This window comes from Notechis scutatus, chromosome 2 (genome assembly GCF_049901735.1).
Source record: "Notechis scutatus isolate UNSWTSFEM ecotype Mainland chromosome 2, rNotScu1.2, whole genome shotgun sequence".
Taxonomy (NCBI): Eukaryota; Metazoa; Chordata; class Lepidosauria; order Squamata; family Elapidae; genus Notechis; species Notechis scutatus.
Window position 1 is genome coordinate 44,672,758 of NC_142010.1, and position 26,626 is coordinate 44,699,383.

General features: G+C 40.1%; 1 protein-coding gene across 3 annotated transcripts in view; it reads right to left on the reverse strand.

The window, feature by feature from the left end:
* LOC113419416 (protein SSUH2 homolog) overlaps nt 1–21,889 on the reverse strand; it is a 40,213-nt gene extending 18,324 nt beyond the window's left edge. Inside the window, exons 1-7 of one of the 3 annotated variants that reach the window (XM_026678773.2) lie at nt 21,672–21,889; nt 19,795–19,850; nt 9,225–9,323; nt 7,949–8,027; nt 5,869–5,998; nt 2,370–2,430; nt 1,080–1,204 (exon numbers count right to left, since the gene is read on the reverse strand). In XM_026678773.2, the coding sequence (XP_026534558.1) occupies nt 1,080–1,204; nt 2,370–2,430; nt 5,869–5,998; nt 7,949–8,027; nt 9,225–9,323; nt 19,795–19,850; nt 21,672–21,697 (576 nt within the window). In that variant the 5' untranslated portion in view covers nt 21,698–21,889. Of the gene's footprint in view, nt 1–1,079; nt 1,205–2,369; nt 2,431–5,868; nt 5,999–7,948; nt 8,028–9,224; nt 9,324–18,160; nt 18,351–19,794; nt 19,851–21,671 lie in introns of those variants that run through there. The other 2 variants (XM_087954621.1, XM_026678782.2) reach the window with 2 other exon arrangements.
* Nucleotides 21,890–26,626: the final 4,737 nt, after the last annotated feature.

Below are 26,626 nucleotides of genomic sequence, written 5' to 3' on the forward strand. Positions count from 1 at the left end.
AGTTTTTTAATGTTCTAAATGTATACACGATCATTTAGTTAAATGGATCTCACAACAATCATCCTCAGTTTCCCAAGGATTTTTTTTTGGGGGGGGGGGATTTTTCTACTGTGCTTTTTGTTTTTCTTTGAATAGCAAAAAATTCCAAATATTAAGAATTCTATAAATAAAATATTACCCAGTTATATATGCAAGAGAATAGACTTGCTTTCCCAGAAAATATTTTCTTCAAAAACCAATCCCAGTTGGTTTAATTGCTTAAGTCATCAGTGATCCATCTTCCTGTCACATATTCTATCCAGATGAGGATCAATCTGACAACTACTTATCACAATCTAACAGTGAGGAGAAAACAAGGCAGTTTGTACATTGTGTTTAAGCCTCAAACATGTCCACCTCTGCCTATTGGCATCTCCCATGAACAGCATGTCTACTACATCTCATCCCTCGGGATTTGTTTAATATGAAGCATATCTGAATGCAGAACTTGGATGACTTTAACCCCCTGCCTCTTTTGTAAGATAAAAAAAAAAATGGGCTGGCCATTTAGGCAAAATGGCTATCCAAGCACCATCAGCACTCCCAAACAAATCCCAGGCTCCTCATAGGAAAGGTGGACAAGCTTGCTCCAACTACTTTCTTCAGTCCAACCCAAAGAAATCTCCATTAATGTTCCACAGTGATAAAAGTCTGAACTAGAGTGCATAGTCGGTGATCGCTATTGACCTTCCAGAGAAGCAGCAGAAGACTGAGAATTAAGGCTGCAATTCTGTGCACACATGCACCTCCCAAACCAAGCTCTACACAATGCAATGCAGTTTATATATTCTCAATGAATAAATAATGTAAAGCACAGAGTTGTACTGAGAAGGAAGGAAGGAAGGAAGGAAGGAAGGAAGGAAGGAAAGAAGGAAGGAAGGAAGGAAGGAAGGAAGGAAGGAAGGAAGGAAGGAAGGAAGGAAGGAAGGAAGGAAGGAAGGAAGGAAGGAAGGAAGGAAGGAAGGAAGGAAGGAAAAGGGGAAGGGAAGGGGTAAGTAGGTCTTGGCAACTAGAACTTTATCCTATTTTGCTTTCTGTACCTTTACTGTTGATGTGTGAGGCACTTTAATTCTTACGATGTTGTTTTTGAATATTTCAGGAACTTCTACTATCATGTCCCAGGGAGAAGGAGCTGCACCATACATAGCAGAATCAACAGGTTCTCCTGATCGAAGGCAAGGATGATTGGACAATGTCATAATATTATATCTTGTGCACGAACATTTCAGTAGCATAGCTTGGGACATGCATATTTAATTTCAATGAAAGCGAATACTCAGGGATGAATTGTGGAATCCTTAGTGCTCTCTGAGCTTGGTTATTCACTTTCAAATATTTCATTACCCAACTAGATAACCGGTTAACTACATTTTTAACCTGGACCCTCTCCATTTGTGGACTTCAACTCCCAAACTTATCATGTTGGTTAGAAAATTCTGAGAGTTGAAATTCTCACCTTTTACACTGTTTATTTTCTTAGAATAGTTCCCTATGGCTGAAAGGCAGGATATAAAATAGTAGTAATAGCAAAAAGAAGTCCATTTTTCTCAGAAAGCAGATCAAGCCTGAATGTTATGCAGTTCATGTATTTCATCCTATCTATATAAGTGAATTAATATTTAAGTATTAAAAAGCTCCCTTCCAAGGAACTCAACAAATTATACAGTTCATTATACTAGTGGAATTCTTAAGCAGCTCTTTCAATGTAATGCAATCACAAAATGCATTATCATGTCCAAATTAATAAATTCTTATAGTGATATAAATAGATCATTAATTTTCTAAACTCACATTAATCCTGAACTGGTGCTGTAAAGCCACATCTATCATCCTTTCTCTTGGCAAAAGTTCACTACTAAAGTTTGAAAGTGAGGACAAGTATACTAGCTTCATCCTATGATTTGGTTATCCTCATATCCTCCTCAAACTGAGGTAAAAGACTCTTATAAACATGGTTTCCCAGTGTACTGAATCAAGCATAAGGCCCTAGAATACAGAAGACTCCATGGATACAGAAACTATCCTCACACTTATAACTTATAGGGTGAAGCATGTCTCTGCTGCCCACATTGCTGCTACTAAAAGAAGAATGTATAAATAGGTCTGAATATTAGAACAAAATTGAATGTGGCATGACACAATGAAAATTGATGATGGGCAAGCAAGATGTCTCCAGTATGAAATCTGAATCCCATATGAAGCTTAATACAATCCAATGCCATCCCTATGACTTCCCCAACAACCACCAGGAGGAATACAAATTTGAAGACAAACGTACAATATATTGGAGCAGCAAAATCAAAGTTCTACTATAGCATAGCAACACTTACCTCTATATGGTATGGTTTTCCATAATGAAGACCTTGATTCAGTGAAAGTCTCCAAGAAATACTAAAAAAAATTCAATAAAAATATAAATAAGTTTTTGAAAATTTATAAATATAAATAAATACAAAAACTGCAGCTTAGTCTCAAAAAATAGCAGGTTAACAGAAATCTCTTATCAAAGGCAGCCATGGAGTGCAGAGAAGACCAATATCTTTATACAGTACATAATAAAGAAACAACTTATGAAATAATCGAAACTGCCAGTTAAGATTGCTTTAACTAAAGTTTTATTCTGCTTAGTCCACATAACTAGGATATTGGAAGCTATTGATGCTGGTTTCTTGGGGCTTTGTGAGTTCCCACATTTCATTACAAGGCTAGGTAATATCAATGTAAGGGAGGGTAGGTTTTACTGTTTGTTTATACATATCACGTTTCCCCGAAAATAAGCCATATCCCAAAAATAAACCCTAGCATGTTTTTATGTACCTAATATAAGACTTATCCCCAAAATAACTCCTACTTAAGAGGCTCCACAGCTGGCTGGCCACCCATTCTGTCTAGTTGCTCGTGGTGCCACAACCACAAGGTGAGATGAGGGTGTGATGTAGCTGCCCATGTGCCCCACGCTGACTTCCTCAGGGCCCCCACAGCCAGGCCATCCATGCCCCAACACCTGCCTTGCAGGGGCAGCACTGGTAGCGATGTGCAGCAGGAGCCCACGTGGCCACCAGCCCACTTCTGCTTGCTCGCAGCTGCAATGGAGCAAAAGGTTGATTGGCATACCGGTGCTGCAGCCACAAGGTGAGGCAGGTGTCGGGGTATGTGAGCAATTCCATTCTCCCCTGCCTCACAGCGGCATTATCACACCATGCAGCCTCCTGCCCTGCCACAAACAAGCAGAAGTCGGCCTTCTGTACATGGAAAAATAATAAGACACACACCCCTCCCAAAAAATAAGCCCTAGTGCTTATTTTGGGGCCCAGTCTTATTTTCAGGGAAACACAGGTAGGAGTTTGCCCTGCCAGCTAGAGTATTGTTTCTTCTGTGTTTTCCTAGTGCAATTTCCTCTTCATGTGGACTTAGAGAGGTGTTCTAGGCTGTTAGTTTCCTTCCCCGACTTGTGATTGTATCTTTAACATAGTATGTAAAGGGAATTTATCTCAATGTGTCTATTGATGGTTGATTTGTCTGGATGCCAAACTTCCAGGAATTTCCAAGCATTTTAGCACAATATAATATTAATTATGGTAGTTGCTGACAAGGAAGATTGTCTAGCATTATGACTTGTTACTGTTGTTGTTACTGTTACGATTTAGGATGAATGTGGCCCATATCCACTGACTTCAATTCAAGCCACCAATCAGGATCCACAAGATGAAAGCTATGTTCTATATTATAAAGTCATAAATAAAATTTATCCAAACTTGAACTCGTTACAAAGTGCCAGCAAGTCAACTGATTTTATGAAGTTTGTGTTCCTCTTTCCTTCCAATCTCTTAAAACATACAATTCTGTACATAAGACATTGAGCAACAGATGACTTTCTCAGTCCAACTGGACATCATGTTATGTGTTTGTGTCCCCACAGTGAATTATCAAGCTGTCAATTTCTATTCTCTTTCCAATCACTTATTTCCTGGTTGGAAGGTTCTTTCTTCACCACTGATATTTTATTGAAAAAAACCAAATGGGTAAGGAAAGGAACAAGGAGAAAAAAAAGGAAAAAAAGCAGCCAGCCACAAAAGAAACACAAACCATATCTGAACAGAAGTGACAGTCTACTTAACATTCTCCCCACTCCTCCAGTTTTTTTTTTACAGTCATCACTACAGTAAGCATTATTCTTCCAGGGTTAGATAGGTGTCCATTTCTTTCCATGATGCCAAAATGACAAAAATGTGCAATGTAACATAGTGTTTGTACTTGCCTATGTTTTGTCACACCTTGGATTCAGATCAGAAGATGGAAGTTAAAGAATGGTCTCATCTAAGACCACTGAATACATTTGTGGAAAATGAAACTTCTCATCAATTGCTACCTCTTGGTTGAATATACACAAATTGTATATTATAAATATCGTAATCCTCCCTAGATTTGAGTCAGCCATGCTGTTCTCAAAAGGTGAATAGTAACTGGAGAAAGAATCTACTCTGTTATAGCTCCTGATTTAATTATCCTCCAGTTGGATTCACTTCAGGTACACTATTGAAAACCCCTGGCACCTTGAAATAGAGAAGCCTATATACTTCCCATATTTTCTACATGCCCTTTCTTAAGCCACTTTATCCTGAAATTGCATATTGTTTTGTACGAACTGCTGATGTTATTGTACTTTTAAATATTCAGTGTGAATTGCCTTACACTCTTGACAAAAGCCAGAAAACTGCAAATCTTTCTGAACATGTTCAGATCAATAGGCACAATATAAACATTTGCAAGAAAACTGCATGTAATAAAATCAAGAACGTCAGGGGGCTTCTTGGTTCACAGATTCATAAACAGGTCAATTTGTTTTATTGCGGAACAACTGACGGGCAATGGCTCTTCAAAGCTTTTCCATGAATATATTAGAAATATTCCAATCTTATTGGAAAAAGTTGGGGCTGAAGTCATGAGTTTACCTACAGATGTAAAGCACTCTTCTTGTACCAATTGTTCACTATTTAATTATTTAAGCTTGTGACCTACATTTCTAACCAAAGTCTTTATGCAGCATATAGTCCAAATATAATATAGGTAGTCTCAAATTTTTGTTGCTAAGCAACACTGTTCTTAAGTGAGTTTTGTCCCATTTTATAGCCTTCCTGCCACAAGGTGTTAAGTGAATCACTGCAGTTGTTAAGTTGATAACAAAGTTATAAAGTGAATCTGGCTTTGTCACTGACTTTGTGTCAGGACTCCGACAATATACCCACATTCATATCATGAGTCTCTAGCCGCATCTCTGAGTTTAAAAAAATCATTTATTAGGAGTGAACATGTTGGCGTGACCTGGGTGCAGCCGACACAGAGACACATCATTCATCTCACCCTTGACCCTGGTTTTCCCCCACCTCCTGGATGTATATTCTCCAATGGGACATATCCATAGCCAAGAGTCATCAATCATGCTCTCCAGTAATAATCTTGCGCGTTGGCCGCCTAGCAATTATCTAAGGTATGCATTACTCCCCCCACTCCCTTTCTGCTGATAATTCGAAAAGACAAGAAAAATATTTTTGAGCTGACACTTTGCTTGTCTGAAGGTCACAAAAAGGGATTACAAGTCCCCGGGACACTGCAACTGTCATGAACACATGCCAGTTGCCAAATTTCCAAATTCTGATCACATGATACTGCAACGGTCGTAAACGAGAAAAATAGTCATGTCACTTTTTTCAGTGCTGAGGTAACTTCAAACAGTCACTAAACAAATGGTTGTAAGTCAAGGACTAGCTGTGCATGACTTTATATACAGTTTGTGCATGCACACACATGTTAATGCTACATTCTGCTTACTCTGTAGGTATTCAGTGCTAGGAGATCCTGAAACACCAAGTCTCTGGCTGGAGCTTTGCTGTAGCAACATTTGCTTGCAGCATACTCGATAAAAGCTTCTTTGGCTTCATCTTCTGAAATAGCAGGAATACTGTGGCAAGCAAAAAAAATGTAGACAGTGAGCATAAATCACAGGGCTAGCTTCAAATAATCCTCCAGGACAGGGACATGCTACTTTTTGAGTTGCTGGCCATGGTCAGAATTTTTAGAGCATCTATGGATTCTCCCACAAAATGAAAAGCGCTGGTGGGCACACCTGGTAGTAGAGCCTCATTTATCAGGTGACAAAATGGAGAGGCTGCTATTGACTTAGGATTCTCGTCGGCTCTCTCAATGACTTTGGGTTTTAGTATTTTAGTTTTTTTTCTTCTTCTGGCCAAATGGGCATGTCCCCCCCCTCCCCAAAGCAACCACCCATCATTTTTACTTTCAAAGAAAACTTTGAGGAAAGAACAGCGATGCTGGAAACAAGTAAATGAAAGCCACATGAACTATAGGCCTAGTGGATGCTGAGGAAACCATGTTTATATCAGGAGTGTCAAACTCAATTTCATTGAGGGCCACATCAGGAATGTGTTTGACCTCAGGGGGCTGGGGTGGGTGTGGCCAGCTTGACATCACTCATGCCGGGGGCGGCCCAAGCGCTCTGCCAGTGAAAGCAGGCTCCTGAGCTTCATTTTCTGCTGCATTTGCCTCCTGCAACCCTCTGCCAGTGAAAACAGAGCTCAGCCCTCCTGAGCTTCGTTTTTGCTGGCAGAAACACCGGGGGCCGATCCTTCGCAGTTTCCAGGTGGCCCCACGGGTTTAAGCACCCTGTGAGTTTAACACCCCTGTTTATAAGAAACATAACCTTCCTTCAACAGAAGCAGCTTGTCATGCCCCAGTTGGAATCTGACTCCAAGGGAAAAATGGAACAGCTAACAGGGAGTGGGAGTGTGGCTCCGGTTGTGGAGGAAACTGGGGAAGGGCACAGGCCAGATGGGCATTCAGAGGAAGACCCAGGCCCATCTCCTCTTCATCCTAGGGCACGCAGGGAGGAATGGATAAAGGAGAAACGTGAATGGCATGGTCTACGGGGGAGGAAGGGGCCCTGATCCCCTTCATGGGCTACAGCTAGGAGGACTGTTTAAAAGGATAAACTGTGCGTGGCAAAGTTGCTGGAAGCATAGCATGCATTATTTTTGTTGGAGCTTATTTGTTTTTTGACTTCCTCCCAACTGTGGTTGCTGTGTTATCTGGTAGAAGTCTGCTATTAATCATCCTTGCCTGCCGTAGTAATTCCTTCAGTGTGGTTTGTGTTGAGTTTTTATTTCGAATTAACTTTACATTGGGTGCGGACTGCATTTACTCCCTCCATAAACTGTTTTAAGAGTTTGATATCCAGCTGAGGATAATTGGACATTGGGGCCAAGTTGGAGGCATTAAAGGGACTTTATTCTATTTTTGTGACTTGGTTATTTTTGTGTCATGCCCCGGGTCATCACACAGCATTTATCTCCTGCTTGATCTACTTCACTTTACAGGTAGTCCTTGACTTACAACCTTTAATTTAGTGACTGTTCAAAGTTACAATGGCAATGTAAAAAAGTGATTTATGACCATGTTTCACATTTACCACCATTGTGGCATCCCCATGGTCACTTGATCAAAATTTAGACATTTGGCAACTGGCTCAAATTTATGATGGTTGCAGCATCCTGAGATCATGTGATCAACTTTTGTGAGCTTCTGACAAGCAAAGTCAATGGGGAAGCCAGATTCACTTAACAACCATGGTACTAACTTAACCACTGCAGTTTTTCACTTAACAACTGTGGCAAGAAAAGTCATAAAATAGGGCCAAACTCACTGAACAACTGTCTCATTTAGCCACAGAAATATTGGGCTCAATTGTGGTTGCAAGTCAAGGGCTACCTGTGTTATCTATTGCACTTTCATTTTTCTCTTCCTCCAGATAAGCAGCAGATAACCACTTAGTTTGAGGCAAAGGCAAAATTAAAATAGATTCTTAGAAGATTTAAAAGGACAGTATCCAACTTACTTCCAGTTTGTCTGAGCTGGCATTGGCTCACTTTCCCAATAAGGAAGCGAATCAGGTGGAGGAGGGAAATACTTCCCTGCTGTAAAAAAAGGGAGTAAAGATGAGAAAAGAGGTTGCCGGTTAAACAGTGGCCAATGGTCTGTGGTCGAAGGAGTAGTGAGAGTGGCTTATCCTATTGTAAGTTGTCCTAAATTCAAGGTTCTTATTCTCCAGTAAGTATCCTGCTATGCTCAGGATGCATCTGTTTACAGTGTAATCTGTAATTTGTTTACTTACAGAATGTTACCAAATACAAGCAACGGATGATGGTTGGCAGCTGGCCAATGGATCATTTGGGTAGAGAAAACAGACCTCTATTTTTTGTCCTTCTGTTTGCAAAAAAGGAAACCTATGACTTTCTCCTCCATTGTAAGTCACACTGTGTTCAGTGGTTCTCTCCACTATGTAAGTCAGTACGCTTAAGATGTTAAGTCCTGCACAAACAGGACTGATCTCTCGATGTCCCCCATGTTGGGGATGAAAATCTGCAAGGGAATACCTTTCACGGAGATGCTGTATATGATTGATTTGAGGGTGCTCACTCTCTGGGAGACTTTACATGGTGGACTTTCACTCTCTCCACCTGCATTTTTAGATTATTTATTAAATTTATATGCCACCAATCTCACTACCCAGAGCGACTTCAAGTAGTAAGAGCAGGACAGGATGAGAAAACTTGTCCGTGTTTCCCTCAAAGCAATGGGAGCAACCACTCCTCTCTCTGCTCCAGCCAGTTAGTCATTATTTGTTTCCACACCCTTCTCATTCACTCTTTTTCTACACCTCCATCTGCCACTTTTGCCACACCCCACAAATATAAGTTGATCTGCTGTTTGCAGATCAAACAAGAGCGATGGTGGCAAAGTAGTTAGCAGTATTGCCGGCTAACTCTACTGACAGCCAGCAGTTCAATCTTGACCAGCTCAAGGTTGACTCAGCCTTCCATCCTTTTGAGATTAGTAAAATGAGAACCCAGATTGTTGGGGCAATATGTCGACTCTGTAAACCAGAAAGGCCTTCAAAGCACAGTGAAACGGTGTACAAGTCTAAATGCTATTGCTATTGCAATGTAATTATTGGGGTGGGGGGGAATCTTCCTTTCAGATAAATATGGTAATTCCCCCAAGGCAGCAAATTTAATTGCCATGAAATCAACACAAGAGCCTTGTGACACTTTAGTATTCAATATATTATCACGTGGATGTCATCATTTGTATCAGTTCTACACCAAACTTACTGTCCCCAACTGTAGTGCCTTCGTAGCCAGACACGTTGTTTACATCAAAGGCAGGAGGAGCAGAAGGTCCTTCAGCTGTCATAACAGGAGGTGTGATCCCTAAAACATGCAATGGAGAAACATTAATACTATAAGCATACAAGCATTTAACAAAGCATATGAAACATAGCATCTAATATATTCTCCTTCTGTCAAAAGTCGTATGATACATACATTGGAAGAAAAGTCTAAGAGAAAAGTCTAAAGATGGTCACTTGATACAACCATTAATTTATGCATCTCAATATGGACCTTGTCTTCAGAAAACTTTAAGACAAGAGGTGGACAATCTATGGCTAATGAGTCACAGGTAGTTTCCCCAGCACCCCATTTGCAGCTCTCAGATTCCCACAGCCCAATATTTCAGATCTATCATTTCAATTGGAAGAACATTTTTATGAAGGCTTAAGGTATCTTTCAGCAATCATGGCAACCTGAGAATACTGAATTACGTTTTCCCCCTTTTGGGGGGCTTTTCAGAGGAAAAAAATGAACAAAATATTTGAAAGCTTAAAATATTCATTTTGCTCCTTACACTCTCTCAAAAGATAGCGGGGGTGGGTTTGAGAAATTGGGTGTTTTCAAACCTTTAGCAATGCCACACCAGGCATTAAATCAACTCTTTATTCCTTGGCAACTTTAAACTGTATGAACTTTAAACCTAAGAGCTGAAGCCCACATATCTTAAAGCCTTTCCAAAACACTGCTGTAACCTGTGTTCTTTTGTCCTGAAGTACAATCAACTCCAGATTACAATTCTTGATACTGAAACTACTAATACTGACAGCAGAAAATGGCATAAAGCCAGTTTAATGTACTATATGAGATAGTTGAATGCAACAAAATTTGATTTTAATGTATGCTGATTAGTGTACATTTAAAGTGACAATAAAGATTCTATTCTATTCTATTCTATTCTATTCTATTCTATTCTATTCTATTCTGCATTCTATTCTATTCTATTCTATTCTATTCTATTCTGTATTCTATTCTTACAGTGCTTAACTGGAACACAGCCTGTTCTAGATGATATCTGTATTTCATAATCCTGTACAAGCTAACTGCACAAAAAATAGTTGTTTTTATTAAAAAATATAGCATGTACATCCCAAGATTCGGATCAAAGAATCTTCTTGATAACTATTTATATAATACTAAAAGGTTATATTATTATTCAATTTATATCACCTGTCAATGAAATGTAATAAGACGGAGAAATACAACTTCATATTTCTCTCTGCTGCAAAATCCAATGGGATGAACTTTGACTCATAATCATCTTTCAATCGAACTTACCCCAAAGGGATAATGCGAGAATTCAATGGGAAATGAATGATACAAAGAGCTTTTTAGAGAAAAAGTGAATAAAATACAAAGAGATAAATTGATATTAATATTTTAGCAGGTCACTTTGCTTACAGCTGGAATGTTAAGGTCTATTTTCTCCCATTCTTTATAGGATAATAATAAAGATAGATTGTCAGTGTATATTGGGAGTGTAAAAGAACAGGGGATGATAAGGAATCTATTTACCCTAGAAGTCAAAAGTAGGATTTTATATAGTAGTAAAATTTATTATCTAAGACCAGAACCATGGCAAGAAGGCAATTTAAGTCCAGAACCTTAACATTAAAATAAAATGCTTAAGTCATTTTAATGACCTAACTGTGGGTCTAGTGCTGCTTATTCTAATAATTAGAGGCTACAAGCTTTGTGAACAGCATAGAACAGAGGTCTCTAAACTTGGCAACTTTAAGACTTGTGGACTTCAACACTCCACAAGTCTTAAAGTTTGGGGACCCCTGGCATAGAACCTGGAAGGTTATGATAACTGGCAACCTTGTATGGAACTGCTGTCTCTGCAATTCTTCTCACATCATACATAAACAACATCAAACTGTCATGCAAGTAGGAAATCTTCGTGACACCAGCAAGACCCACATTCCTTACTATCTAGTCTAAATGCACGTCAGATGCCCTCTGGTGATGCTGGTTTACTCAAGGATAAAGATAAAGACAATAAATCCATGCAGGCTTTCCTGCATTTAGAACACAAGAAGAGTCCAACATACAATGATCAGAAAGGGCTATTTGCAGGGTCTGCCTCTAGTAAGGTAATGACTATGACTATGTGAAGTGATCCCTCTTCCCCAGACAAGCAGATGCTCCCTCTTTCAAAGATAGCATCTTCTACATCCTTATCTTGATGACTATAAAGTAATAAATCAGCCAACATTTCTGGCAATTGCATGAAAATTTTGTAAGCCAATTAGATATAGTGGTGAAGGCACCAGCTAGGAAACAAGAGACCATGAATTCTAGTTCCACCTTAAGCCCAAAATCAGTTGGATGACTTTGGGTCACTCACGCTCTCTCACTCCTAGTAAGAAGGCAATGGCAAACACTTCTGAGAAACCGTACCAAGAAAACAGCAGGGACTTATTTAGGCAGTTGTCAGGAGTCAACACTAATGCCAAGGAATGTTGCATGCATGCAATAAATAAACAAATAAATAATCAATGTTAACATTGTGTATAGATGAACATAACTCCTGCTTTAAAAAAATTATAGACTCAGATCAGGGGACTCAGATGACTTTTCATGCACCATCCTCATCATACTTTTCCTGGACATCAACCAGACGCAGCTAAGCTAGAGTACCTGGCCTTTGCCTATCCATTAGCTTAAGACTCCTCAGCCAGTAACAGGGTCTTCTCCAGATGGCAAGCACTAGTAATGGCACTTAGACTTTTATACCACTTCACAATGCTTTACAGCCCTCTCTAAGTGGTTTACAGAGTCAGTGTATTTCCCCAACAATCTCATTGGCCTCGTTTTACCAACCTCAGAAGGATGGAAGATTGAGTCAACTTTGAGCCCATGAGAATTGAATCTGTGACACCAGCAAGAATTAGTCTGCAATACTGCATTCTAACCATTCTAATTCTACATTATAATTCTGTGCCACTGTAGCTCTTTCCCTGATTCTCCATTTTCATTTTTTGCACTCCTTATTCCTTTTCGCTTTAGCAAAGGGTTTTTCTAAGCTGTGTTCCATGGAACCTTAGTGTTCCCCAAGAACTCGATGGAGTTCTGTGACAAAAGGCAAAACCAAAAAAGTTCATTTGACCAAGCCAGAAGCATCCATAGCGAATGGAAGGAATGTGTGGGAAGGAGGGGGTTTCTACTGTGAAAAAAAAAAAGAACCACAGTTGCCATTTTGTGGATTGAAATTCTGGGATTTTTAAAAAATAAAGCAGGTTCCATGGCCTGAAACAGACAGAGGAATATGGTCAGACATTTTCATTGATGATGATTAGGAAGGAAAGGGTAACCATTGCTCTATGACCGGTAACAGAGGCATGGCTTTCTATATTTAATTTGGGATTTTTTTGGGGGTTTGTTTTTTGGCTCATTTTTAATTTTTGGTGCTTTCAAGTCAGTCTTGACTTCTGAGGACTGCCTAAACTAATCCCTGCCATTTTTTTCTTGGCAACATTTTTGGAAGTGATTTGCCTACTTCTTCCTAGAACGTCACCCTGCTGGCTTTCATATCTAAGGAAGGAATAGCATTCCTGGTTTTAAGCTTGATTCCTTAAATCACTATGTCAAAGTGACTCTGTTCCATGACCTTTAGCTAGTTTAAAGCATTTCCCAAATGATTTCAACGTAATTAAAAGTAGCTTGTATATGTAACCGAAGCAAGTTTATTATAGGCACAAAGATGGAAGAGTACTGAAATTCTTACAGTGAAGGAAATAAATCATAAACATGTCAGAACTAGTGGAAATTGCGAACCTGACCACTCTGGTCAGGTAGAAAACAAGTATTTTTAAAAAAGGGTCTGGAAACTTTTTATAGACTTTTCACTAAAAGAAGAAGAAAGTGAGATGATTATTTATGGATTTAATTATTGAAACAGATGAGAATTCAATAAGGGGTTGAAGGGATTTCTGGAAGAATTAAGAGGGAGGGAATAGTAGGTTTGTGAATATCTGTCAAAGAGAACATTGGAAGTCATTATATTTCTTAACTTTAGGTTTTTTTTTTTAATTGTCTTGCTGTTCCTTCCTATTTGTTTCTTTATCTTTTACCTTTTTTTTATCTTTGCCTTATACTCTACGGCCCACCACGGCACTAACCTTAACTGATCCTTTATTTCCGGTGGTGGTATTCTCAAGCTCGACTGCTTTAGGATCACGGAGCAACCGCGGGGTTTTGCTTCCGTGGCACAGCGGATTGCCGTGCGTCAGCTGTTTAACACACAGGGAGATTGCAGGAGGTCAGTAGCAAACCCTCTGCACATGCATGCTCAATGAACCGATTGTTACCCCGGATGAATCACACCCCTGAGCCACGCCCACCAAGCCACACCCACATAACCGGTAGTAAACATGTTTGAATCCCACCACTGGTGTGATGACCCGGGGTGTGGCACAAAGGCAACACAGTCACATAAGTGAGAAAAGTCCCTTTAATACCTCCAACTTTGCCCCCAGTGTCCAGTTACTTTCGGCTGGAGAAAAACATATCCCAAGAACAGTCTTTAAGTGAAGGAAATTCAGTCCGAAAACAAAGTACATATAAACTGTAAATAAAAATCATGCTGCAGCAATTAACTGGACAAGGCAGGATAAGGAATTGCAGACTTCAAAGGCCAACAAAACACACACAGTTGGGAAGATGCCAGGAACCCAGATAAGCCAAAACAAGATAATACACCATTTGCTTCCAACAAGTTGCTGTGCACAAACTCCCTTTTTAAACACTGTGTTCCCAGCTGCAGCTAATGAAGGGAATTAGGGCCCTTTCCTTCCCTGTAAGCCACGCAATTCACGTTGTTCCCTTCTCCGTTCCTCCCTGCGTGCCCTAGGATGGAGAGGGGGTGGGCCTGGATCTTCCTCTGAATTCTCTCTGCCTTGCTCTACCTCTCCCCTGCTCTGCCCAGCCGGACTTTGCCCTTTCCCAGTTTCTTCCACAGCCAACGGAGCCACACTCCCACTCCCTGTCAGCTGCTCGGCCTCCCCCTCAGAATTAGATTCCGACAGGGGCATGGCAACTGGTTACAACAGCACTGAAAAAAGTGAGTTATGACCATTTTTCACACTTATGCAATTGCAGCATCCCCATGGTCATGTGATTTACATTCGGATGCTTGGTAACTGATTCATATATATCCATGGTTGCAGTGTCCCAGGATCGTGTGATCACCTTTTGGGACCTTTTCTGACAAGCAAAGTCAATGGGGAAGCTAGTTTCACTTAACAACCCATGTTACTAATTTAACAACTGCAGTGATTCACTTAACAACCGTGGCAAGAAAAGTCATAAAATGGGGCAAAACTCATTTCACAAATTTCTCACTTAGCACCATAAACGTTGGGCTCAGCTGTGGTCGTCTGTGGAGTACTACCTGTATAAGAATTCTTTAAAAACTCCAGTTTAATCAAAGTAACATTTATGATTAATCAGTGTCCACCATGGACCAAGGTGAATACCATCGAGTACAGGTAGTCCTCGACTTATGACCATGGTCGAGCCCCAAATTTATGTTGCTAAGTGAAACATTTAAGTGAATTTTGTCCCATTTTACCCCCTTTCTTGCCACAGCTGTTAAGTGAATCACTGCAATTGTTAAGTAATAACATGGTTGTTAAGTGTTGTTAACATGGTTGTTAAGTGAATCTGATTTTTCCATTGGCTTTGCTTGTCAGAAGGTTGCACAAGGGGAGCACATGACTGTGGGATACTGCAACCATCATAAACATGAACCAGTTGCAACAGTCGTATGCGTGAAAAATGGTCATAAGTCACCTTTTTTCAGTGCTGTTATAACTCTGAACTCAAGGAACCGTTGTAAGTCTAGGACTTCCTGTAATAGGGATAAAATGCCTGACAAATCGACGCATGTTACTCAGAATAAGTTGGCCCTTCCCAGAAAGGGAGAGTCAAAATGGCGTGTGATGATTTTTATTTCTTTTTACAGAACTCTTAATTTTAATCTACTTCTGATGAAGAATATCCTGTCTGACTTTTTATGTTCTAAAACTTTCAAGATATTTTGCAACTCAAGTCCTTTGTTGCACAACCCAAGACTATTGCTGGGCTCCAGTTTAGGAAATCCAATGACAAGCCAAAAATTAGTCATCTGTGATTAAAAGCCAAAAAAAGGTTATTTATTTATTTATTTTATTTATTTGATTTGCCAATTGTTTACAAGATAATAAGTATAAGTGTATACATAGTTGTGAATACATGAAATGGGTACATATAAGAAAAATAAAAGAAGAATAAGAGAAACAATAGGACAGGGACGGTAGGCACGTTGGTACGCTTATGCACGCCCCTACAGGCCTCTTAGGAAAGGGGTGAGGTCAATAGTAGACAGTCTAAGGTTAAAGTTTTTGGGGTTTGGGGAAGAAACTACAGAGTCGGGTAGAGTATTCCAGACATTGACCACTCTATTGCTGAAGTCGTATTTCCTGCAATCAAGTTTGGTGCGGTTTACTTTGAGTTTGTATCTATTGTGTGCTCTTGTGTTGTTATGGTTGAAGCTGAAGTATTCATTGACAGGTAGGACATTGCAATGTATGATTTTATATACCATGCTTAAGTCAGACCGAAGACGGCGTAATTCAAGGTTTTCTAGTTCTAGAATTTCAAGTCTGGTGGCATAAGGTATTCTATGAAAACCAGCCACTTTATACTTCTTTTAATTTTGCAGTCATGCTATAATCTATTTTTTTTTGGTACAACTTAGTGATTTTATTATTAAAAAGGAGGCTATTTATTACTGTTGTTGTTGTGTAGGATTGCAGTCTAAGAAGAATTTAGCCAGTCTATTGAAAGAACCTGTTTCATTATTCTGATATGTTTACTATCATTTTGTATATGGCCAGAACTCTCCATGAAGGAGTATGCATACCTGTGTGAAGCACATTTCCTCTGTTTGAGAAAGCTTTTTGCTCAGCTACTCTTGTAGAGCTGATTTCCATACTTGTTCAGGGGGGAAAGCTCACTGAATTTAATGGGACTTACTTCTGAGCTAGCCTGTCTGATAGGTACTGGAAATCTTTCTTGACTAGTGACGTCATTTTGAATTCAGAGGACCAAAGAAATAGCTGCCGTGGAAGCTATTCATAAAATGATTTTTTTTTCTTTTCACGAATCTTTAATCCTTTCATTTGGAGTGGAACCAGGGTGACTGGACGGAGCTGAGCGTTTACTGGGTGCATACCATTCCCTTTCCTGGTGCCTATGTGGAGTTCACAGCAGATATTTTCTCTTCGCACCCTGATAGAGAAAAACAGCTGCAGAGGATTGAACTCTCAACCTTCCAAGTGGGAGGTAAGCATCTTCACCTCTAGGCCACAGCATCACTCTGTTCATAAAATGAATATTCCCTTAAATACCAGTTCTTCGTTATTACAAGGCAAAAAGTCATTAGGTAGCAATTAGGCCAATTAAAAATCTTTATTAAAAAAAAAAAGCCAGGTCATTTTTATAGCATGGGACAAAGATGAAGGAATCTCCTTCTATTCTTGAAGCCATTATGGGAAGGGAGCTCCATCAGTCTACTATGGTTCCAAATAGAGTCTGGTAGTAACTTTCCCAACTAACAATTTTATCAAAAGGCAGAACCCTTCATGAGCAGCAGCTACTTTCATGAGATGTAAGCAGCTTCCCAAAGTTTTTCTGAAAATGCTTTAGTTAGAAGGCAGATACCTGATTTTCACATTCCTGTGCCAATGTGTTGTTGTTGTTTTTAGAAAAAGCAAAACAAGAAAAACCAAGAGCTAGGATTGTAAAGAAAAAAAGGGAAGAGAATAAAGGAAGAGCAGTGGAAGGGAAGAAGGGGAAAGAAAAACAAGATAGGGGAAGCAAACAAATAGGTACCAGTCTGGAAGATCTGAAACTGCAAGCAACAGATCCATCTGTGATTTGTGGAACAGCAGGATAACCTTCCTTCCTGCTGGTCTCATCACCATAAAGGAGCAACTAAGCAAGGAATCTTTCTCAATTCTCTAGATCTGATTTCTTTTTTTCAACCCAGAAAATGACACCAAAACAAGGGCCTATGGAACAGCCCAGCTCCTTTCCTCATTTGATCTTATTCATCCCCAGATATGGTCAAAGATTAGGAAGAGTCATCAAGACAAGGGGCAGAAGAGATGTGACTAGTAACAGAGAAAGTGGAGGAAATGGAAAGCTATGTGGAGCTGCTTCTGGATCTCTGCCTTGGCACTTTGTCTCTCACCCAACAAAGCAAAACCCCTTCCCTCCTTCTTCCTGCAGATTCAAACCACACCCGCTTCGCAAATCCCCATTGTTCCTGGCACTCTAGTTTTCAGTTTGCAGCGTATTAGGCTGCAGTCATACATGGAGGAAAAATGACTTGCAACAAGTCAACTTTGTTTTTTCCTCCAGGGATGAATTTCGAATTCACACCTGCTGAATGCAGTGGAAGAGTGTCCTTTTATCTGCTACTGTGAAAGAGTCCAGTCCAATTTGTGCTGGATGTGGGAGAATCTTGCAAGCGTTGTCTGGAGAATGATCCCAACACCAACCACAGGCCGAGGAGGGATTCATCAAAAACACTGTATGTTACAGCTCAATGTACTATAAGCAGACAATCAACGTAAAATGGTGTTTCCTAGCCTTAGCAACTTTTAAGCTTCCACTCCCAGAATTTCTCAACCAGGATTGCTGGCTGGAGAATTATAGAAATCAAAGTCCCTCCAGCTTAAAATTGCTAAGGTTGAGAAACGCTGCTATAAAGTCTACAACTACATTTCCTCTCCCCCGGTACAAGGGCCTCTCCCACTGGCTTTCTCTCCCCTAAAAGACCATACTTTGGGGGTCTTTTTGTAGGCTTCCTCTCCTTAAATTCAGCTTACCTTTCTGCCAGTTATCTGAATTCCCCAGGCGTTTCAAAGCTGTTTGTTCTTCCCGGCCAAGTGCTTTGTTGCATACCGATGAATTTACATCCGGTTAGTTTCTTCCCCCTCCACCCTCCCAATGAGCTTACTAATACGAGGGCCGAGCTAGACGTGGAGCAGAAGCCCTCTGTTGTTACTTCCCCCAAACAAGTTTCATTTTTGCATCAAAACTGTTTTAGCTCTTATCTGCAGCAGCAGGCTTCCAGCTGCAAAACTCATAACGAACACACAGCACAAAAGACTCACTGGTTTCTGTATCTCTTTCCTTGACATCTCCTAGATCTTTTTGGTCCAGATTAGGTAGCCCTATAGCAAATAACTCCTGTGTTTGTGTCTCTAAGTCTGCATTTGGGACAGGTAAAATTGACCACCACCTGCTAAAGGGCTTTGTCTATGTCTGCTTGGATGGAGAAGGATCAAGGAGATTGGGGAGGCAACTGCTAAAGGAAAACGCTCTGCTGGTGCCAAAGAACTGGTACTTGTGGACAGAATGTGCCAACTTAAAATTTACAGGGTAACATTAAGAAGTAGACTGGGAGGAGAAAGAGCAAAAATCCTGTGCCTGCAGTTCTTCAGTTTTAAGGGTGGCAAGCTATGTTTAAATAACATTTGAAATATCCTTCAGCAAAAAAAAAAAAACCCCACACACACATAAAACCCACAAGATGTCACAATTTATATTTTGGAGTGAAATGATAAATCCTGTCAAAAATGGGAAGGGGTAGGGATGGAGGTAAATGCTGGAACTATTCAAGAAAATAATTCTTGAGAAAATACATGTATTATATGTCACAATTTTCCTATTTATGGGTAATATAAGTGTCTGTGTCCCAAATAATTTGAAGAAGAAACTCCCACAGTGCCTAAATTGGACTATTCTACTGCAGTGAAAGGAAGATTATTGGCTGTTAAGGGGGGGAAAGGCCGCTAGAATCTGTTTCAGTCTCTATGGTGTTGAAGTTATTGGTTATGGTGAGAACCACAGCTTGCCAACTCCAGCTGTTTCCTGGAAGGTATTAAAGCTTCCTGTTGCTAATAATTGACAAGCAGGGATTTGCAGGGCTTTGAATCTGAATCTGAGAAGTTGAGTGTCAGAGCTGTGAGCATCTCCCTATGGAAGCCATATAGAAGCTCTCAGGAACAAAAAAAAACACGTTTGAATTAAAGATGATTAAAGACACGTGTCTTCCTGAGGATTGTGCAGATTACCACACAAGGCTAGGAAAAGATCCAGCTTCTGTAAGATGTTGATCATATTTAGCATATCCTGAAGCTGCTTTTTGGCTTCAGATCCAATGTGCTTCTAACATATTTTTAGAAGCAAGGCAGGTGCAGTTACCTTAGCCAATCTGATCTGGAGTTCTCATGGGCTCTAAAGAGCATACAGGAAGTCCCGCTAAATACACTGGGGTTGCATGTTAAAGGAATAAATTACAGAAGCTCAAGTGATGCAGCCACAATCATTTTTTATCTGATTGAACTTAACCTATCTTAAGCAGGGTTGATGGCCATAACATCTCCATTTATTATGTTGCAGGGTTCACTTGCAATATTTAGAATACTTGCTGTTAGTGATGGCTTAAATCTCATACCAAAAGTCTCCGGAGCAGGATCAATAGTTCCATAATATTTATGATTTGAAGTATTGCTATAGGAGAGAAAGAGAAGATGTAACATAGCACACACCACTTTATTTCCTTTTTTTCCTCTCTCTTGAAAATGCCTTTCACTTGATCCTCATTAACAATTTTATCAGGAGGCTGGACTGAAAAAGACTAACTTGTCCAAAGTCTCTCAGCCAGCTCCAGGTTCACATGGAGACATGAAGCCCGATTTTCCTGGTCCAAATGTAGTTTCTTTACCATTGTACTACAAAGCTGAACTTTTATAGATAAAAGTCGAGGATAAGCGTCTGCCCTTTTCAGTATCCTGAGACATTGAAATCATTCTCATGCATCCAATATTTAACACTAAGGAAAACATAGCCAATTAACCATTCAAATATAATCAGGCTAGGCCTAATAAATCGGGACTCAGATGACAAAAAGAGACATCTTGAAAACTCTCTTTGTGGTTTTCTAATAGTTGTCTGTATTTTTGTTGTCCAGATACGATTTGTGATAAATGAGGCTAAATTCCTGTGACCATTAGCTTTTCTTGTCTCAAAGCAATGAGCAATCTTCTTATTTTTTCCAAAACATGTGGTTAATTTGAAATGAACGGGGACACAGACAAAAGGTAAATAAATTATGCTGAAAGGAAAGCCAACTTCCCCCAGGAGTTATAACTGTACCACACACAATCCTGAGTCAATAAATTAACTAGTTTATTGCAGGGGTGGACAATTTTTTGATGGCCACAGCGCACACTGATAATTTTTGAAAGGCTGAGGGCCCACAATCTGGTTTGGTCTAGATTAGAATTTGGTTCTGATAAATTAGAGGTTTTATGCATACCCCAACTCACATCTGCAAAAGGGGCTATGATTTTCAGTATTCATGGTCAGAGAAATCTCCAAGAGTCACAAAAAGACCTCTTGCAATCCTGAGGCCACAAGCTGACCATCACAACTCCATAAAGATTGCTTGTAAATCACAATGAGTATGTAACATCTCATACAATACTTATACAACTAATGTATTGTAAGAATGCAGTCATAATGTGGCTGGTTACTGCATACCCATGAACCCAGTTTGTAAACTAGAGGTTATTAGCATGTTGGGTGAACTCAGATAATGGTGTGACTCAGGTAATTTATTCAATAAACCATGCTTAAGCAAACTATGAGCAAAGCCTGAGGCCACTATGCATACAAGATTAAATGAGCAGCCTCATGATTCAATGTTAAGCCCTAAGTCAGGGGTCCCCAAACTTCCAGAATCCTGGGAGTTGAAGGTCCACAAACTTGGCAACTTTAAGACTTGTGGACTTCAACTTCCAGAATCCTGGGAGTCTTAAAGTCTTAAAGTTGCCAAGTTTGGAGACCTCTGCCCTAAATTCTTAACAAAAAATCGGGGTGGGGGGGTTTCATAGGTTTTCTTCTATGTTCTCCAGAGTTGCTGCAAATACTGCGTTTCCTAAGTCAATTGTGTTTCCTCTTTTCAGAAGAAAAGGGCAGTTCCGTTTTTTGTTTTGTTCTTTTTGAATCAACCCGTATAAACAACCGAGCGGGTTGGGCGAACCGGGTTTCTGTGATTTTCACCGTGAGAATCTATATTCTGGACAATCCGATTCGATCCGTAAACTGTGGTTTCTGAGGACTGATTAGGTGGGGCTGGCTTCGTCACATCGCATTCTCAGTCTCCAGAAAGAGGGAAGTGATGGCGCGTGTTTTACAACCTGCAGTCAGATCCGCTCGAACTCCACCTTTTCCCCCCTAGTTGCAGACCGTCACTGAAATACTTAAAGAAGGGGGTTTTTTTGGGCGGGGGGGTATTGCCGGGGAAGCGGGAGGGTAAGAGGCTCTCACCGGATTGCTCGGTTTGCTTGGGCCATGGCTGCGTAGAACTCTGGAAGATAGAAGCGAAGCACAAGCTCCTGACTTTCACTTTCGTTTCTCTTTAACTCGAAAGTTTGGCCCCAGACTTTCCGCCCGAAGAGCGAACTTCCCGGTTTATGAAAGTCTCCGGATTGGATTCCGGAAGGGAAAACGCGCAAGAGGGGAGGGTTTCTGTAGGGCTCGCGCTCAGCAGGATGAGCGGCCAAAACAAGGAATGGGGGGGAGGGAGGGAAGGAAGGAAGAGGGAGGGGTTCTCGCTCACGAATGTTTTGGGAATCGAGGCTGGAGATGCTTTTGTGCCTCCTGGAGTTTGCCGAGTTATGTCGCGCCCGCTCGGGGGGGTGGATATGCTGCATTACCTTGGCAAACTCCTGGAGGCACAAAAACATCTCCAGCCTCGATCCCAAATCGTTTGTGATCGAGAACACCTCCCACTCCACCACCCATTTTGGCCGCTCATCCTGCAGAGCTCGAGCGCGCCAAAAAACAAAAACAAAGCCCTAAATACATTTGGGAGTGCTGTAATCGGTTTGGGAAGACAAAAAACAACCCCGAAGATTCCGGAGCAAAATAGCCCACGCGCGTTTGCCGAGTGGAGGTCTTAATTTCTAACTCCGGGATTTTTTGATGGGCTCCAGTCCAAGTACTAACGAGGTCCTTCCCTGCCCAACTGGCTTTTGGATCGCCCTAAGTTAAGTCAGTGCTATAAATACGTTTACTAAGAACTGAATTCAAAGAGATATTTCCCCACTGTAGAAAGTTAGCACCCAACCCCTCTCCCTAGAAGAATGAAATATTCTAGGAAATATTAAAAAGGCAGAATATTTTATTTCCCTGGATGAGAAAAGGGAGACATGTTTAAAGATAAAGCAGCTCTCTACCACCACCACCCCACTTCAGCTCCACGGTGATGGGATTGTAACATGGCCCTTAGGACATGATAGGATTAGCCCTTTACCCATCTAACAGTAGGGCTCAGTACATTGCAAAATCACCTGGGGACATTACACCACCCAGCAAGATTCAACCAAGCCTGGGATTCAAGACAACCTACAAAGTTACCCCTGCATGGCCCCATGGGAGTCTGACAACCAATCAGAATATATTTCTTTCACAGGCACAGGAAGCAAGTTCAAAGCCCCTCCCTCTCTCCCTCCCCCTCTTTTGCTCTCCTTCTCCCCACCTACCTACCTACCTCTCCCCCTCTCTCTCAAGAACCTTTTTTGGCTGACAAACCTTAATGGTACTACAACTATATGGAGGGAAGGAAATGGGGTACCACAAGATCTATCTTAGGCCCAGTACTCTTCAACATCTTCAAAAGCAACTTAGATGAGGGAATAGAAGGGGAACTTATCAAATTTGCAGATGATACTAAAGTGGCCAGGAATAGCCAACACCTTAGATGATAGGTTCAAGATCCAGATGGATCTTGACAAGACTTGAACACTGGGCCCTATCTAACAAAATGAAATTCAGTGTAGACAAAAGTAGTTTACACTTAGGTAAGAAAAACCAAAAAGCACACATATAGACTGGGTGAAACCAGGCTTAATAGCAGTAATTGTGAGAGGGATCTTGGAGTCTTAGTGGACAACCAATTAAATATGAGTCAACAGTGCATTAACAGGGATACAATCAAGATCAAGTGAGGTACTAATACCACTCTATAAAGCCTTAGTAAGACCACCCCTATAATACTGCATCCAGTTTTGGTCATCACACTATAAAAAAGATGTTGAGACTCTAGAAAAAGAAGAGAAGAGTAACCAAGAGGATTAGGGGACTGGAGGCTAAAACATTCGATGAACGTGTGCAGGAACCAGGCATGGCTAGTCTAGTGAAGAGAAGAACCAGGGGAGACATGATAGCAGTGTTCCAGTATTTGAGGGGCTGCCACAGAGGAAGGGATCAATCTGTTTTCCAAAGCACTGAAGACCAGACAAGGTATAATGGATGGAAACTAATCAAGGAGAGATTGAACGTAGAAATAAGGATAAATGTTCTGACTGAGAGCAATCAACCAATGGAATAGCTTGCCTTCAGAAGTTGTGGGAGAAGAGACTGGACTACCATCTGTCAGAAATGGTGTAGGGTCTCTTGCTTGGGTAGGGGGTTGGACTAGAATACCTACAAGATCCTTTCCGACTCTATTAATCTGTTACTAAATATCACAACTCCTGTCTGCAATGGTAAATGGATTTGTTTTATATTACCATACAGCAGAGTGTTTTCCAGATTTCCATAATGTCTGTATTATACAAATGGTTACAATAGTGATGGCCCAGATTCAAAAATCTCAGTCCCTGAAACTAATCAGTCAACCTGGACAAATTACTACCTCTCTGCCTAAATTATCTCATTGTTTTATTATAAGAACCAATAGTGAAAGAAGAAGCCATAGACACTATACCAGACTCCTGAAAATTTGTTCAATAAATGTGGAGGAAGGTACATTTAAGCATGTAATTTTCCACGAACTGGTGAACAGCACATAGGCATGCTAAATTTATGTGACCTTTCAGTTTAAGGAGAAAGAGAATGTGTATGTGAGTCATTCCCAAAGTGGCTGCAGTGAGAGGATGGATAGTGTTCATTGTTGACCTTATGCCCTACTTGTGATCTCAAAGTCTCTGCTTTGTGGCTAGACCTTTGAGTTCATTTAACATGGTTCCCTTTAGTCATTTGAGCAAATAAACCCTTCTACCAAGCAATGTAGACAGTCTGAGTACAAATTACTCCAGAAAAAAAAGCTTAAAAAGAATTGTCAAATGTGCCTGACCACTTAACCCTCTAAAGAATAACCAACACAACCTATTTATTTCATTTATTAATCAAATTTATATAACTTCCCATCTCACAAGACGATGAAAAGGATAGCATTGCCATATATTAAAAACATCTCAGAAACAACCATCAAACTCTTAGAGCCACATGGTATCATCATAGCATACAAACCTTCTGAAATATATTAAGTAAACCAAAAGACTCAGAAGCGCTAGAAGAAAAAATAGGACTCATCTACAACAATATAGTATAAGGACTGTAACAGCCACTACCTAGGCCAGACAAATTGAAGACTTGCAGAGTATATCCATATACACTAACTAGCAGTCAGAAGACACAATGAAAAACATTTAATTGTACAATACATGGACAGACTCAAATATAGTTCAAATGGGACCTCTGAACATCCTAGACTAAGCGAATTCCAGAAATGCTAAGGAATTCCTGGAAGTTTGGAAGTCAGACAAATCAGCCATCTATAGACACATAGAGATAAACCACATTTATGGACCATTCAAAAGAAATGATAAAAAGCTACAAAGAAGCAAAAAGATCAGAACATATCCTTTCCAGCAGCCAAGACAGAGGTGGTATTCAGCAGGTTCTACTCAATTTTGGAGAACCGTTAGCAGAAATTTTGAGTAGTTCGGAGAACCAGCAAATACCACCTCTGACTAGAGATTTTACAGTATCCTTTCCCTGCCACACCCACCAAGCCACGCCCACAGAACCAGTAATAAAAAAATTGAATCCCATCACTGAGCCAAGACCTAGATAAACTGGGATTAACACCAAACAAGTTGGGGAATAAAATGTCGGCAAACAACCAAGCTCACAGAGCATCAAGCATTCAACGATTGGATTACATTCACAAAGGATTCTGTTTCAAACAAGTTTCCTCTTTTCCTAAAACACTTTCTTGTGTTAAACTGATAGGCAAACATCTCATATTCCATAGATCAATGTTCCCCAACTTGATATTTTCCAAATAGCAATTTCCAAGGTCCCAATGGATATGGAAATCCTGGGAAATGCATCCCCTGGACATGGATGGGGCCAGATTGATAAGCAATGCCTAAACAGGGTGAGGGATCTATTATTTCATATTTTGATATCTGTATTTGCAGCTCTGTATTCCTTTGCAATACAGTTCTAGCTCTGTTTTTTATACACATGAATACATTAACTGAGAAGTGGGTTTATAGGTTTCACCAGATTCTCAAAGGAGTGAATGGCCCAAAAGATAGACTTGATCTATTCTAAACCATTAATCTTAGCTGGTGAACCAGTCTTCATTATGGATCACAATTTAACCCAACATGGTATCAAAATACAGTAGCACTGCTAGAATCCTAATAAACAAAAGGTATATTTGTCTAAATATGGATACCAGGTCTGAAAAAGTAATTTGTGTTAAGATCTTTCAGGGGGAGAAATGAATAAACCTATAAGGAAAAAAGCAAAGCAACCTTCTGTTTGTTTGATTAGACAATATGTAAAACGTGCTTAAATGTGTGCCGAGCTAAATAAAAGAAAGTAAAAGAAGGGTGAGACAATTCAAAATTAAAAATCTGATTCAGATACAAAATAAAATGAAAAGCTGCCATGACTAAAGTGCTCTGCATGGCAACCAAATAAGGCCAGAGAACATCTAAAGTTTTCCCATGGGTTGTTAACAGGTATTGTATCTTTGCTTTCAAGGGCCCTTATGAAAATTATAATATTACAGCAAAATAAAAAGTGACAAACTATGAATACATTAACTGAGAAGTGAGTTTATAGGTTTCACCAGATTCTCAAAGAAGTGAATGGAGTTTCAGCTGTTTGCCTTTTTATCAGATGACCAAAAGTTACCAGAAAACTGTTGAACTGACTGGCACCTTTTAGCAACCTCTGCTGATGTTCTGCTTTCTGTACCATAAAATTTCTTCAACAAATTCAACTTTTGGTAACTTCATGTCCAGGGAGTCTTCTTGGCAATATCATTGAAATGGTTTGCCACTAATTTCCTCTGGTGTGTTTCCATTTTGTTTCCACATTAGCTAGCAGTTCTGGTGTCTCCCAAATATTTTTATAAGTTTGATTCTGCTTAGTTTCTTGAGAGCCATCATATAAATGTATCTTACCTCAACACTTCA